At 44.0% G+C, this 14162-nt stretch overlaps 1 protein-coding gene across 5 annotated transcripts in view; it reads left to right on the top strand.

Annotated features, from left to right (window-relative positions):
• The window catches only part of LOC110981432 (uncharacterized), a 53148-nt gene that overhangs the window by 18055 nt on the left and 20931 nt on the right, over positions 1-14162 (top strand). For 4 of the 5 annotated variants that reach the window (XR_015423385.1, XM_087130083.1, XM_087130142.1 and 1 more), the window contains 11 exons: positions 407-527; positions 3473-3723; positions 4503-4732; positions 5451-5513; positions 7760-7932; positions 9088-9173; positions 9799-9899; positions 10750-10842; positions 11504-11711; positions 12143-13200; positions 13882-14106. Coding sequence is in view for 4 of the 5 variants with exons in the window: in XM_087130083.1 (XP_086986209.1) it covers positions 407-527; positions 3473-3723; positions 4503-4732; positions 5451-5513; positions 7760-7932; positions 9088-9173; positions 9799-9899; positions 10750-10842; positions 11504-11711; positions 12143-13200; positions 13882-14106 (2609 nt within the window). In the remaining variant the exon portion in view is untranslated. The remainder of the gene's footprint in view (positions 1-406; positions 528-3472; positions 3724-4502; positions 4733-5450; positions 5514-7759; positions 7933-9087; positions 9174-9798; positions 9900-10749; positions 10843-11503; positions 11712-12142; positions 13201-13881; positions 14107-14162) is intronic. The other variant, XM_022239014.2, reaches the window with a different exon arrangement.

The raw sequence follows: 14162 nt of genomic DNA, 5'->3' as shown, positions 1-14162 counted from the left end.
GCTGCTTGATGGTTCAATTCTGAGACAAGCCTTATACTCAGCTGAATCAGCAGAGACTAAAATATAAACAGCTTTATTTTTATTCAAGACCTGCAAGGGATTGTGGGACATCAGAGGGTCAACGTCAATACCTAATGTCAGGAATGTGTGTAATAATGTGTATGAGGTACATTTGTGAAGGACTCAAAATCAGTATTTGTGCTTATACATACATGTATACTCTTTACAAAGGTGCCGATCACCTACACACTTTATTCCGCGACAATTCCATGATGAATCTTTCACGCAGATCAGTATCGTGCAGCAGGTTGCTAAGAGTAGCCTATTATGCTGTCTGATTCCCAAATACCTCTATTTTGTTGTTTTTCATTCTTTTTTTTTATGTCCGTGGGTTCCTCACTGTCAGGTCTGGACCAGCCGGTTCCTAGCGGCAGCATGAAGGCAGTCAACCCTTACTGTGTCCTGGAGGACAGCCCCAACTTCCTGCTAGGGAGACTCATGTTCCAGAACCAGATCCCGCCGACCAGGTCCAAAAAAGTTCTTTGACCAATTCCTCACTAGCCTTGAACCCATGTAGATATTGCTGACTTTCCTAGGAAACTTTTCAGAATCTGTAAGGTGTCTGTAAGTGTCTCGTAGTTTGGAACGGTGGCAATGTTCCATTTGGAAAGCCTTGATCTCAGTTCAGCACAGGCACCTGTTTAATTGGTAACTTAGCATTCCCATTTGAATGCTGCACTGGAATAGTTCGTGCACAAAGCAACCGTCCCTGTGATGCATAGACATTCCTAAAGAACGCCAATGTTCCAATGGCAACTTTCAATTGGAACATAAACATTTTCATGGCAGGAATATACAGAGTCATGGCGGGATTCTAAGGCATTGTTACAGTCATGGCAGGAATCTCAGGCATTGTTACAGAGTCATGGCAGGAATCTAAGGCATTGTTACAGAGTCATGGCAGGAATCTCAGGCATTGTTACAGAGTCATGGCAGGAATCTCAGGCATTGTTACAGTCATGGCAGGAATCTCAGGCATTGTTACAGAGTCATGGCAGGAATCTCAGGCATTGTTACAGAGTCATGGCAGGAATCTCAGGCATTGTTACAGAGTCATGGCAGGAATTGTTACAGAGTCATGGCAGGAATCTCAGGCATTGTTACAGAGTCATGGCAGGAATCTCAGGCATTGTCACAGAGTCATGGCAGGAATCTAAGGCATTGTTACAGAGTCATGGCAGGAATCTAAGGCATTGTTACAGAGTCATGGCAGGAATCTAAGGCATTGTTACAGAGTCATGGCAGGAATCTAAGGCATTGTTACAGAATCATGGCAGGAATCTAAGGCATTGTTACAGAATCATGGCAGGAATCTCAGGCATTGTTACAGAATCATGGCAGGAATCTAAGGCATTGTTACAGAGTCATGGCAGGAATCTAAGGCATTGTTACAGAGTCATGGCAGGAATCTAAGGCATTGTTACAGAGTCATGGCAGGAATCTCAGGCATTGTTACAGAGTCATGGCAGGAATCTAAGGCATTGTTACAGAATCATGGCAGGAATCTCAGGCATTGTTACAGAGTCATGGCAGGAATCTCAGGCATTGTTACAGAATCATGGCAGGAATCTAAGGCATTGTTACAGAGTCATGGCAGGAATCTAAGGCATTGTTACAGAGTCATGGCAGGAATCTCAGGCATTGTTACAGAGTCATGGCAGGAATCTAAGGCATTGTTACAGAGTCATGGCAGGAATCTCAGGCATTGTTACAGAGTCATGGCAGGAATCTAAGGCATTGTTACAGAGTCATGGCAGGAATCTAAGGCATTGTTACAGAATCATGGCAGGAATCTAAGGCATTGTTACAGAGTCATGGCAGGAATGTAACGCATTGTTACAGAGTCATGGCAGGAATCTCAGGCATTGTTACAGAGTCATGGCAGGAATCTAAGGCATTGTTACAGAGTCATGGCAGGAATCTCAGGCATTGTCACAGAGTCATGGCAGGAATCTCAGGCATTGTCACAGAGCCATGGCAGGAATCTCAGGCATTGTCACAGAGTCATGGCAGGAATCTAAGGCATTGTTACAGAGCCATGGCAGGAATCTCAGGCATTGTGACAGAGTCATGGCAGGAATCTAAGGCATTGTTACAGAGTCATGGCAGGAATCTCAGGCATTGTCACAGAGTCATGGCAGGAATCTAAGGCATTGTTACAGAGTCATGGCAGGAATCTCAGGCATTGTCACAGAGTCATGGCAGGAATCTCAGGCATTGTTACAGAGTCATGGCAGGAATCTCAGGCATTGTTACAGAGTCATGGCAGGAATCTAAGGCATTGTTACAGAGTCATGGCAGGAATCTCAGGCATTGTTACAGAGTCATGGCAGGAATCTAAGGCATTGTTACAGAGTCATGGCAGGAATCTCAGGCATTGTTACAGAGTCATGGCAGGAATCTCAGGCATTGTTACAGAGTCATGGCAGGAATCTAAGGCATTGTTACAGAGTCATGGCAGGAATCTCAGGCATTGTTACAGAATCATGGCAGGAATCTCAGGCATTGTTACAGAATCATGGCAGGAATCTAAGGCATTGTTACAGAGTCATGGCAGGAATCTCAGGCATTGTTACAGAGTCATGGCAGGAATCTAAGGCATTGTTACAGAGTCATGGCAGGAATCTAAGGCATTGTTACAGAGTCATGGCAGGAATCTCAGGCATTGTTACAGAGTCATGGCAGGAATCTCAGGCATTGTTACAGAGTCATGGCAGGAATCTAAGGCATTGTCACAGAGTCATGGCAGGAATCTCAGGCATTGTCATAGAGTCATGGCAGGAATCTCAGGCATTGTTACAGAGTCATGGCAGGAATCTAAGGCATTGTTACAGAGTCATGGCAGGAATCTCAGGCATTGTCACAGAGTCATGGCAGGAATCTCAGGCATTGTTACAGAGTCATGGCAGGAATCTCAGGCATTGTTACAGAGTCATGGCAGGAATCTAAGGCATTGTTACAGAGTCATGGCAGGAATCTCAGGCATTGTTACAGAGTCATGGCAGGAATCTCAGGCATTGTTACAGAGTCATGGCAGGAATCTAAGGCATTGTCACAGAGTCATGGCAGGAATCTAAGGCATTGTTACAGAGTCATGGCAGGAATCTAAGGCATTGTTACAGAGTCATGGCAGGAATCTCAGGCCTTGTTACAGAATCATGGCAGGAATCTCAGGCATTGTTTCAGAGTCATGGCAGGAATCTCAGGCATTGTTACAGAATCATAGCAGGAATCTATTAGAGGCATTGTTACCGAGTCCACGTCATGGGAGTTGCCAGCCAGTTTCTCAACCTGTACTTGAATTGAATCCTGAAAATGGGACTTTATAAATATTGATTAACGCTCGGCGAATTCAGCAGCCTTCATTTTTCTTTTTCATTTTGCTGCTTTTTCTTGCGGCTTCGGTTTCCAGGTTAGAAGGTGTGGCAGACCAGTTGAAGCTAAACCTTGTTCACGTCATCGTCCGTAGTTGCTGCCCTACCATCCCCATACACCTCAAGCAAGACCACCAACCGCCGAGCCCCACGTCTCCTTCAGCAAAGAGCTCCCCCTGTAGAATTGTCCTGAACAATCCCGGAGAGGGCTCAAAGTGGCCATGCGACGCCAGGCATCCCGAGGTCGTCGCTCGGGATCTCCTGTCCAGGATGATCATGCTCATGAAGGGTAACAAGAAAAACTGCAGAAAAATTTTGCACACTCCTCTTAGCTTACTGGCACCACGTTGTGTTGCTTAAATGTCTTCCTCTGCCCGGAAAACTGCTAAGCATCCCCTGGAAATTAGAAGTGTTTTGTTGGTCACGGGCAAAGATTCGTCTGTGCAAAGGGTAAACAATAAATTTCAAAAAAGGATTTAAACTGTCACAGGTGTTGGTATGAAAATTTACATTAACAGTGGGAATTAATCCACTATTGCATATATACTTGTAGGCTTCAAAAGATGCCATGCAATAGGATTTGTATGACTTGAATAGATGAAGCACAGCTTCATTTACATGTTACAGTGACTTTTCAGCGGGGTTGCAGCATTAAAAGGGAGAAATTTCAATGTTTTGGATTTCATGCAGTGTCTCCATAGCTTTGTGTCCAAAGAGTGCATTTCTACAATTTCTTGGAGGAGGTTCCACTCTTTCCTTGGTTATGTTAAAGAGCTTATATAGACATTAGTAGGGTCACTATTTCTTCCAACCATTTCCCCTGGGTCAGTTTGAAGGATAGATTTGTGTTCTGTTTTTATACTCTTTTGACAAGGTATTCCCTCCATGGCAACATCAAACTAGTGCCCTCTTGCACACATTGACTACCACCTTCTTCTGCCACCGCACCTACCATACTATGTATCTCAGTGGATGCACTCAGTGTGTCTCTGTGTGTAGGAGCAGTAGATGCTCCTTCTTGATTTGTGCTTTGTATGATCTGGTGTTGTTGGTTCCTCTGTGGCTTAGGTCATATGACAAGCATCAATTCCAATGGCAAGTTTGGCCTGCGAGCCAGCGTGCTGGCCAGCAGCAGTAAGGACTTCCGGGACCTGTGCGAGGCCACCAGGGAGTTGGCTTTCGTCGACCTGGACCGGCTGGATAGCCCCGGGGAGCGAGTGTGTTTCTTCACCAACGTGATGAATCTCATGTTGGCCCACGCTTCCCTTCATCACATACACCAGCAACTGATCAGCAAGGTGAGTTTTTGGTGGTAATTTTTTGGAGGAACTTGTCAGGTTTCTATAACACCTCTAAAGAGTTTTAGTTTAATTAGGAGCATCATGTTGTAGGTGTTTGTTTCAGTTTTTCTTTTAAATTGTTTTCCCCCATCGGAAACACATAATTGTTTTGTAAACATCTTCTCTTTCACAGCTTTGCCCAAAGCACACTTACAAATAGGCAGATATTTATACTGGATTAGTTTCAAAAAGGGGTGTTAAAACTTGCTTGGGAGGTGGTCACTGATAATTGCCCAAGGGAAAGGTAAGGGCTGATGACAGCACAGAACCCAGCTGGTTTGGAGAGCATACCTTTCAAAGAAAGGCATCAAAGGAGCTCCAAATCCCCTGCTTTGCCTGGGCATGGTCTGGCTTTTCAATGGCTGAGACAGACCGCCGATTCCGGTGTCCTTCATTTATTAATGCCATTTTTTAGGGGTTAAAAAGTAAAGCCTACTGATAGTTCTGAATTAATGAATGTCCAACCATTTTGTTCTGCCATTTTACCTCGTGAAACGTCCCTTCTGACCATGTCTATGGTAAATGTCTTGCATGTAGGCTGAACATCTCTCATATGGAGATGGTGCCTGCCCTGAAACATTGTCCCTAGTCTCAGATGACATCAAGTTTCCAATGTCATGGTTTTTGTTTTTTGGGTCATCCTTTTCTCTGTGTATGAAATTTGCTTTTTTTGTAGAACTGTGTCGAACTTCTCTCCAGTCATGCTGGCTTTGAGCTTGATGCCAAATGTGAACGGAGCGTAAGCATATACTGTGTCCCGTTCTTCACTCTCATGAAGAAATAATTACAGCCATACACCCTTATCCTAATTACATGTATGTTGTTTACATTTCCATCGCTTAGCCCCTTTGCTCTGGGAGACGGCAAGAGCCGCGGCTTTGTGTGAGGATTAGTGCATACCACACATACAGTCTATTCATCATGCAGCTGCTGGTTCAATGGGGCCTGCTGCTGGACAAAGCCCTCCATTCAGGGCATACCACAGCCCAGCAGTCACGGTCAAAAGAATTATCGGCGCAAAGGGGTTAACCACTTGCTGCCAGGGGACCCAGTTTTGGTCACGTTTTCTTTATGCCTAATGCCAGGCTGCCCGAAACCGGAAGAGCTGGGCCTTGTAACAAAAGACTGTAATTGGAACAAAAGACTGAGCTGCTGGGAATTTCCAACATTTTTTCAGTTGTCGAAAGCGGAGGAATTCTGTCATTGTTTGAAAGATTATACCACTGTTTGTAGCATTCAGAGCAAGCGGATTACCACTGGGGACAAAAGCGTTCCAGCGCTCCAGTGATGAGCGATACAATACCGTTGCATGCTAACCTGGCCCATATTAAAAAGAGGTCAGCAGCGTACTGTGCCTGTTTCGGGAGCAAAAGAAAATCACATTACACTGCACAATCTAGGCTGTTTTTACAAGGCGGCAGACCTGGCTGAAATATTCGGGTGTAGATAGATGTTGTCTGTCAGATTAGAGCAGCCACCAGACAATCATTTGTGTGGGTGTTAACGTCTAGTAAATGAAGTAATGAATTTTCAAAGAATTTCGAATATAGAAAAAAATGAAAAATCACCCGGCCTAGCAGAATCAACATGGATAAATGGGCCCAGCATGAAGTGGTTAAAGGCCACCATATACACCAAACCACATCAAGGCCGGATTCTGTTCTACTCTTTCTTGATCACAATAGCGTAGGAGTTGTTATTACAGAATCATCCATCAATTGAGGGAGTTCCAATCAGTGGAAGTATGCATTACATTGTGGGAAAAAGTCACCAACTCAGAACTCTGTTGTCAAGCAATCACACATGGCTCCAAATCATCGTATGCATACACTGTCCATACTGTTTCATCCAAATTTTAATTTCTTCTGTGTCACTTCGTGGTATTCCACAATCATTCAAAACTTTCCTCCCTTCGTCAAATCTTATTGAATTTTCAATTTTCAATTTGGGCAATATCAAAAGTGCTGTAACCCAGAACTGCCAATGAGAATGGATTTTCCGCTTTCATATAGATTTGGAAAAATCCAATCATGGCATTTTTCAGTACACAATGTTGAGGCTTGCTATACCATGCTTGGCCAGTGGGCACTGTGATTCGATCCCAAACAAAGCTGATTACATGCACAGTAAACATATGGAATCCGGATTTTACGGAGTCCAATTTTCATGGTGCCCCAATCACAGAGCAGAGGATAGTCTGATTCCCTGAAGTCTACAGTTATCTGGCAATGTACTTTGCACTGCAGCCCAGCCTAATGTGTAGTGTGTACCGGTGCACTATGCGCACCTTGGTGATTAGATTCTCTAATCCAACGTAGCACAGCTGATCATAAAAATGGCTTTCGAACAGTTTTAGAAATCAGCCTTTCAAATAGGAATACGCACTCAGATTAGCATGTATTTCACTACCCAGAAGGGATGAACATAGCCTGAGATGTACACCTTATTTGTCCGACTTTTCCATTGACCAAGGAGATACATGTGTACGAATGACTTTCAAGTTCACATATATCAAAAAAGCACCAGTCCAACGTTGCATCATCAAAAAGTGCTGGTGACATCGCTCAGTTCTTTCAGCCAAAAGACTTTCCAGTAATAAGAGCATGTTGCAGTTTTTAATTTTGAACATAATGTGCTCCCTTGCTGCCGCTGATCACTTGACTGACCTTGTGAAAAAGATGTTTCCAGACTGAAACAGCCTAAGGGCTTTTTGAGTATACTGTACAGTACCAGTTGGGAGTAAAAGTGCACATTCTGACAGCATCACCTAGAAAACTACTGATTTCTTTATCAGAATATTGATTTTTGGCCTTTGGACTACTGAAAAGCTGAATTGAAGGTGGGCAGCTCTGGTTACCCATAAAGCATTGCGTGGTTGGCAGTGGCAACCCTTTAGTGGGAGACCCTTTCTTTGACAAACATTGAAGGCGCACCATTTTAGAACAACTCATTATGTTGACAGTGTTTCTTGTTATTTTCTTGAAGGAAACCACTGCCACTACACCTTCATCCGGCCACACAAGGCACAGCTCCCTGACAGCAACACCATGCCTTGAGGATGTTGTCACCCTGCCGGGTACCAGCAGTCGTCTGATCATTGAACGGATTGCCTACCTCAACAAGATGGCCTACCGCATCGGACAGCTTGGTGTAGTCAGGTAGGCTCATCTGTGCTACTTTCTTTTATGTTGTTAGAATCAGTATCAGTCCAGAATTGCTTTTTGCCTGAATGCTGTTTATAGTGCTGAATATAAAAATTCTCACCGCAAAACACAGAAGTACAGTTTACAAGAGCAACTGATGGAGTAAAAGTAGTTCATAAAAAAGGTAGAGACTTTAAGAGTTCAAAATTATTAAACTTACATGTATAATGGATGGTTACCTTGAACCCACTAAATGACATGGACTTCTCCAATGCCATCCTGGTATGCTCCGGGTGCAAGACCTGCCTACTTCAGCAGTTGGCCGAACATTACAGGAGATGGATTTAATTATTCTGGCTAGTTGTCATTGTCTCAAAGGTTTTGCAGCCATTTGGAAGTGAATTCTTAATGTAACATGAATTGTTGTCAGACTCCAGCCCTCAGGGCATGGCACACTCCACCCTTGGTGTTCTCCTTAACCACTTCATGCCGGGGCATTTTTCAATGTTGATGTTGCTGGGCCAGCATGACTATCATTTTTTCCGTTTTCAAAATCCTTCAAAATTCATCATTTCATTTAACGGTCGTTTATAGCCACACGAAGTAATCTTTAGGCGCTACTCTAAGTTGACAGGTGACCTTCATTGACGCCCGAGTATTTCAGCCAGGCCTGCAGCCTTGTAAACAGAGCCCAGATTTTGCGGGGTTGTATAAACTGTCTTTTGTTCACGAACCTGGCTCAGTGCACTGCTGACTTCTTTTCAATAGGGGCCAGATTAGAGTGCAGCAGTGCTGTGTGGCTCATCGCTGTGGTGGTGGAGCGCTTTTGTCCCCGGTGGTAATCCGCTCGCTCTCAGTGCCCCAAATCCTGGTATACAGTTTCAAAACAAGGCTGGATTATCACCACTTTTGAGGGTGTAAAATGTCGGTAATGCCCAGCAGCCTGGTCTTTCGTTCAGAGTACGGTCTTTTGTTACAGGGCCCTGTGTCCTTTGTCCGAGTTCGGAGACCCTGGCCACGCATATAAACCATACGTCTCCGATTCAGGAGTTCCCGGCAGGAAGTGGTTAACTATGTTATGTACCAGAGATTTTTCGAGTTGAAAAGCTAGGATAGCACCATTGTGCCAAGGTGACGTCATTGTGTGTGTGTCATGGTTTCATCTTGCAGTGCCTTTGAGCTTCGTTACATTATCCTGCGGCCAGGGCTGCACCCGCCATCATGCTTCAATCACATGCTCCTTCATAGGCTCCACGGTAAGCCATTAAATGTACCAGAGTAGGCCAAGGGCTGTGCTTCACAAATTGCAAATAATGTCACAAGACACTTCAAAAGTCTTTTATGAATACGTTCGATTCACAATAGTGCACGTCCAAGAGTTTGCAGTGCGTTAGCCAATCACAACGCACGAAATCTGTCGACCCTGTTGTGAATTGCCTGAATGGACATTATTTGCTAGTCATCCAATATTTGCCTGGAAGTCAAAATTTTTGAACTGTCAACTCTGTTCACTGTTCATATTCTGTTCAGTTTTAATTTAACTCAGACACACAAGCTTCCACTCGACCTCCACGTTTGCTATCTCAACTCTTCTTGCTTAAGGCTACCAGGAATGATGAGCTGGCGCCAAATGGTCAATATTCGCAAGTTTGACTGGTATCCTGCAATATCCCCTAGAAAAACATTGTACCGGTGCTGCAGAAGAAAAGTATTTGGCGGCAGATGTGCGGTTTTTAGCAACAAGTAGTCATTACTTGAATTTTGGTTTTGGGAACCCTGGGTTTAATAGGGATGTTTTTTTGGCCGAGTTGAAAGCAGTCGTAGGATTTTAGACACCAACCACATTTTCACAGCGTGCTGTAAACATCTGTTGGTTTGCAGCACTGAATGTTGAGGACCCCTGGCACAGGTATCTGCCACCTGCCGAGACGCGGTTGCTGTTTGTCATCTCCAATGGGTGCCAAGTCTCACCAGCCTTGCAGGTAAGGATCCCAAGGCATCATTTAGCCTAACCCCATTTGGAATATTTACTGAGAACCTTTCAAGAGCGTCTAAAATCCCCTTGTGCAGAAAAACCATGATGCGTCCTTTTTTAGTCAAGCTTTCCAGGGACATAAAGCTCTGGAAGGAAATTGTGGGTGAACTGTACCCTCCTCATCCTGCAGTGGCCTCCAAATCTCCTGGAGGATTTTGGAAGATCTGGAATGGTTGGATTGAGAATGAAATAAAAAACTTAACATCAGATCGTCATCAGAAGGGGAACTACTGTTGCAACATTGTTATTGCACATGTACATGTACTTAGCGATTTCAGAGTATTTGCATCTCAAATATTTTTAAGTTTCATTGTTCACTCTTATTTGCAGCCTGAATATACACTGTGCCTAGCCAAGAACTTCAATTATAACCAAAAGTTTTTCAAAATTAATCTTCTTTTTTACAGGAAGATAATGCCTTTCAGGTACATCCTTGTATATTTGTTTCTTTGAAGAAGTGTTACTTTGAAAGAACCGGTAGTTAGAGAACTCTCCATATTTCAAAGAAGAAATACATGTACATGTCTGCAGCCATTTTATACATGTACCTTTAGTAGTTTTACTCCACACAAACCTCAAATCATACTGATATTTTTCTCACTGCTTTTATTTTCTTTTTTTCTACCTTACAAACGAAATTGAAGGAGATGGTGTCATCTTGTCAAATGATGCTAGTACAATTAACCTGAACCCTTTGAGATGTATGATAAGTCATATTTAAGATTGTTGGGAGTATTCAGGATTATTTGAGTTAATTAGATGCGTCGGATTTGATCTACGCACGGTGATTTGCACAGGTGCTGCAAGTCAACACTGTGGAAGAGCAGCTAGAGTCAGCGATGCAGCAGTTCTTGGAGAATTACGTCATCGTGAACGAGGAGAGAATGCGGGTAAGTTTATAAACAGAATTCAGTTGGGGCTGTCATTCTGAGTCTCCTAGATGTTCGTAAGCTTTTTCATGTCCAGTTACATTCAGAAAAAGAGACCTTTCTGTTGCCTGTGATGAATATGGCAAGTGTTTAAGTCTTTGTTAACACTTCAAAATATAGTGACGCCACTTCCTTAACTACCCTGATTTCATTGTTGAACGGACAACTATTCCCATCCCATATGAATTCTATGTGTCATATTATTTGGACATAGCATTTTGTAACAGGTTTTACATCAAAATTTGGTGAAAAGTATTGATTATTTAAATGTATTGATCATAATCAAATCCTTTTTCCAAATTGATTATTCAGAGATGAACGTCAATGAAATAAAGAAAAACTGCATTCTACAAGTGTTTTTCAAGATGTAATGATTAAACTTAAAGGCAGATAAAGTGCAAATGCCCAGCAAAATGGCCCAAAATTTCTCCAAGTTTTTGTCAAGTTTTTCTTTCTTTTGTACTCTTGTATATTTTTTCTTTGTACTGCGGAATTTGGTACGACTGAATTTTTGATCAAATGGAAGGTCAAATATTCAATTATTCAAATTTACTCAGCCTTAACAGGGAACCCACAGCCTATTGACATGATAATAGCTTCCTAATGGCCATTTTGTTTTCAGGTGACCATACCCAAGCAACTGGACTGGTTCCGGAAGGACTTCACTGGGAAGAGTCTGGGCACAGACGTGGAGCAAGGCCACATATATGGTGGCCTGCTCAACGTGGTGGCCCCCCACATGTCCAAGCAGCTTGGGGAGAAACTGGAGAGATTTGTTCTGAGCTGCCAGCCGGGCAAGATTGAGCTGGAGGAGAAACCTGCTTCACCGGGTGAGAAGAAATCACTGCGCTCTCTGTTTCAGGCCAAACTGGACCCCCGACCCCTTCACCTGTTGACCGTTTCACCTTAGAGTCAGATGTGTGCACGGAGATATAGTTTGGGATGGAAAAGTCAATGTGAAGCTTCAATGGAATCTTGTTGCTTTGTCATAATGCTTCCTCTCTCATGCATGCTTGGAACCCGTGGGTTCTGTTCAGGAACTGTTATTGGTGGGAGGGGCCTACTTGAGAGAACCAATGTGTTTTGAGCATCGCTCAGTGGTTGCATTTAGCTTACACCCAGTTTTCATCTAAATGTGTACAAGCTGTAGCCTTCTCACCAGTCACGTGGTGGCATTTCACCTGCCTTCCTTTCACATGTTTTTTTTGTCAGGTTTTTTCAGGTCAAGGTACTATTTATGATTATGTTTTACTTTATCCAGGATTGCCAATGAGACCAAAGTTAACCCGCACACGTTCCTTCAAGTTTACCGTTCGAATCGAGCCATATAACTTCTGCTATGGCTACAAGTTTGAGTACCGCTTTGCATCCAAACTGAAGCGGCCGGTTCTTACCCATCGACGCAGCTCCTCTGAGCCTGAGGGTCTGCTCAGCGAGGTCCCCGTTAGGCATTTTGAGTGCTTGCCCCGTCCGACATTCAGCATGACAGAGTCTACCCTGGCTTACCTCCATTCCAAGTCCAAGCTGGTCGCCTCCCTGGCTGGCCTTGTCAGTATGTCAGTGGATGACAGGCCCGACAGGTTTGCCCTGAAGAAGTCCTTCGAGAGCAGCAACAGCCTGACCAGCTCAGTGGGCAGCCCCATGAGCTTGGTCTTTGATGAAGGGGCCTTTGGTGAGGACAGGGAGTTCCTCCCGGATGTGGTAACACCGAGGCTGGAGATGACCAAGATGGCACAGCATGTGATTGGCTACTCCACTGTGCAGCGATATGTGGAGTCCTTTATGTTGAACATTGTAGAAACAGCCGAAACATTGCAGGATAAAGCCAGCAGCCTGAATATACCAGAAGGCCACCCAGCAAACACTGTCGCTCTGACTATGCGTAATGCTCACGCCTGCACCTTGGCCAACCTCCGCAGCGACCACTACCAGGCCATGGTGTACTATACCGTAGATCACCTCATAACCTACTCCAAGTGGGCGGATGCCCTGCACCTCATCTACTCACTCCCCAAAGCGGACGCGTTAAGTGATTGGCTGCCGCAGTTGTCAATCATACGGGACTTTGTGCTCTGCTGTGCTGCCCAGGCTGACCTCCCCACAAAGAAGGAGGAGCTACTGATGTCTGATTCTTGGCGGGCACTCTTATGCCTCCAAGACAAAGACTTGTGTAGCCGGGTGACCCTAGGTCTGTTACCCCGCCTACCTGTGTCAGTCTGTCTGCAGTTACTGGAGCACTGTGTGGCAAACCCTGCTGCAGACACCAGTCTGAAAGAATCTGTTGCTTTTAAGCTGGAACAAATGAAAACATACAGCAAGGTAAAATAACCGTCTTGAAAGTTTTTATGAGTTTATTTTCCTTTCTGCTGTCAATCACCCTCTGCAACTTCATCCAGTTTCCTGGCAATTGTAACATTTGAAGCTCTGATTACAAGATACATGTAGTATTGGGTTTAATGTGACAAGTAAGACTGTAAACTGCACTATTCTGAACTCGTACTGTAATGCAGCACAGTAGAGCGTCATCATCACATTAACGAACTGTACAATTGTTGACATCTGATTTTCAGGGCCTCAGTACTCCCAACTTTTTTATCTGCACAGTCCTTTGTGGCATTAAGATTAAACTCTTTAGTTCTGTTTTTTGCATGTGGTTTCCTGAACAAATTCAAATTAAATTGCTTTATTTTGTTGTGGTGAGAGAAGTTGTTGGTGCTACCTCTACAGATTATGCGCAAAGATTGGTTGAACAACATGTTTGAATTTAACTGACTTTCAGTACTTCAAATTATAAATTAAAGAGTACCAGCTTCTAACTCTAAAAGGATTAACCATTTGTGGCATTTCTGATGTTAAGAAAATTAGAGTTGTTATTCATAAATTGCTGCAGACTGAAAACCATTCAATGAAATGTTTCAGCAGTTACCAGCTACTTGAATCACAGGGACTGTTCGATCTTCCTGTTTTGCATTAACATTTTTGGGAAACTATCCTGTACAGATTGCCGAGTATGCACAGGCCAACGATTCAGCCACGACACTTGACCTGGACAACAGTGACCCCGAGGCAGTGACCCCACCAAGCCCTTACGTCCAGTGGCAGCGAGCGGCCGCAGACAGCCAGGAGGACCCCCACGCAGTGTTGGCCGTGCTGCTGGGTGCCGGGGACTTTGAGCTGGCCAAGAAATGGGCAGTCCAGCACAACGTGTACTTAAACTTAAAAGAGGTAAGCTCCCAACAATGGCAAATAGGGGTGCATCAAGGTCTGTGCTTGAGAAGGTA

Source organism: Acanthaster planci, linkage group LG01 (assembly GCF_054643075.1).
Source record: "Acanthaster planci isolate LZ-2023a linkage group LG01, COTS_SCS, whole genome shotgun sequence".
Taxonomy (NCBI): Eukaryota; Metazoa; Echinodermata; class Asteroidea; order Valvatida; family Acanthasteridae; genus Acanthaster; species Acanthaster planci.
Note: the sequence above shows the minus strand (reverse complement) of the source record. Positions and strands in the feature narration are given on the sequence as shown.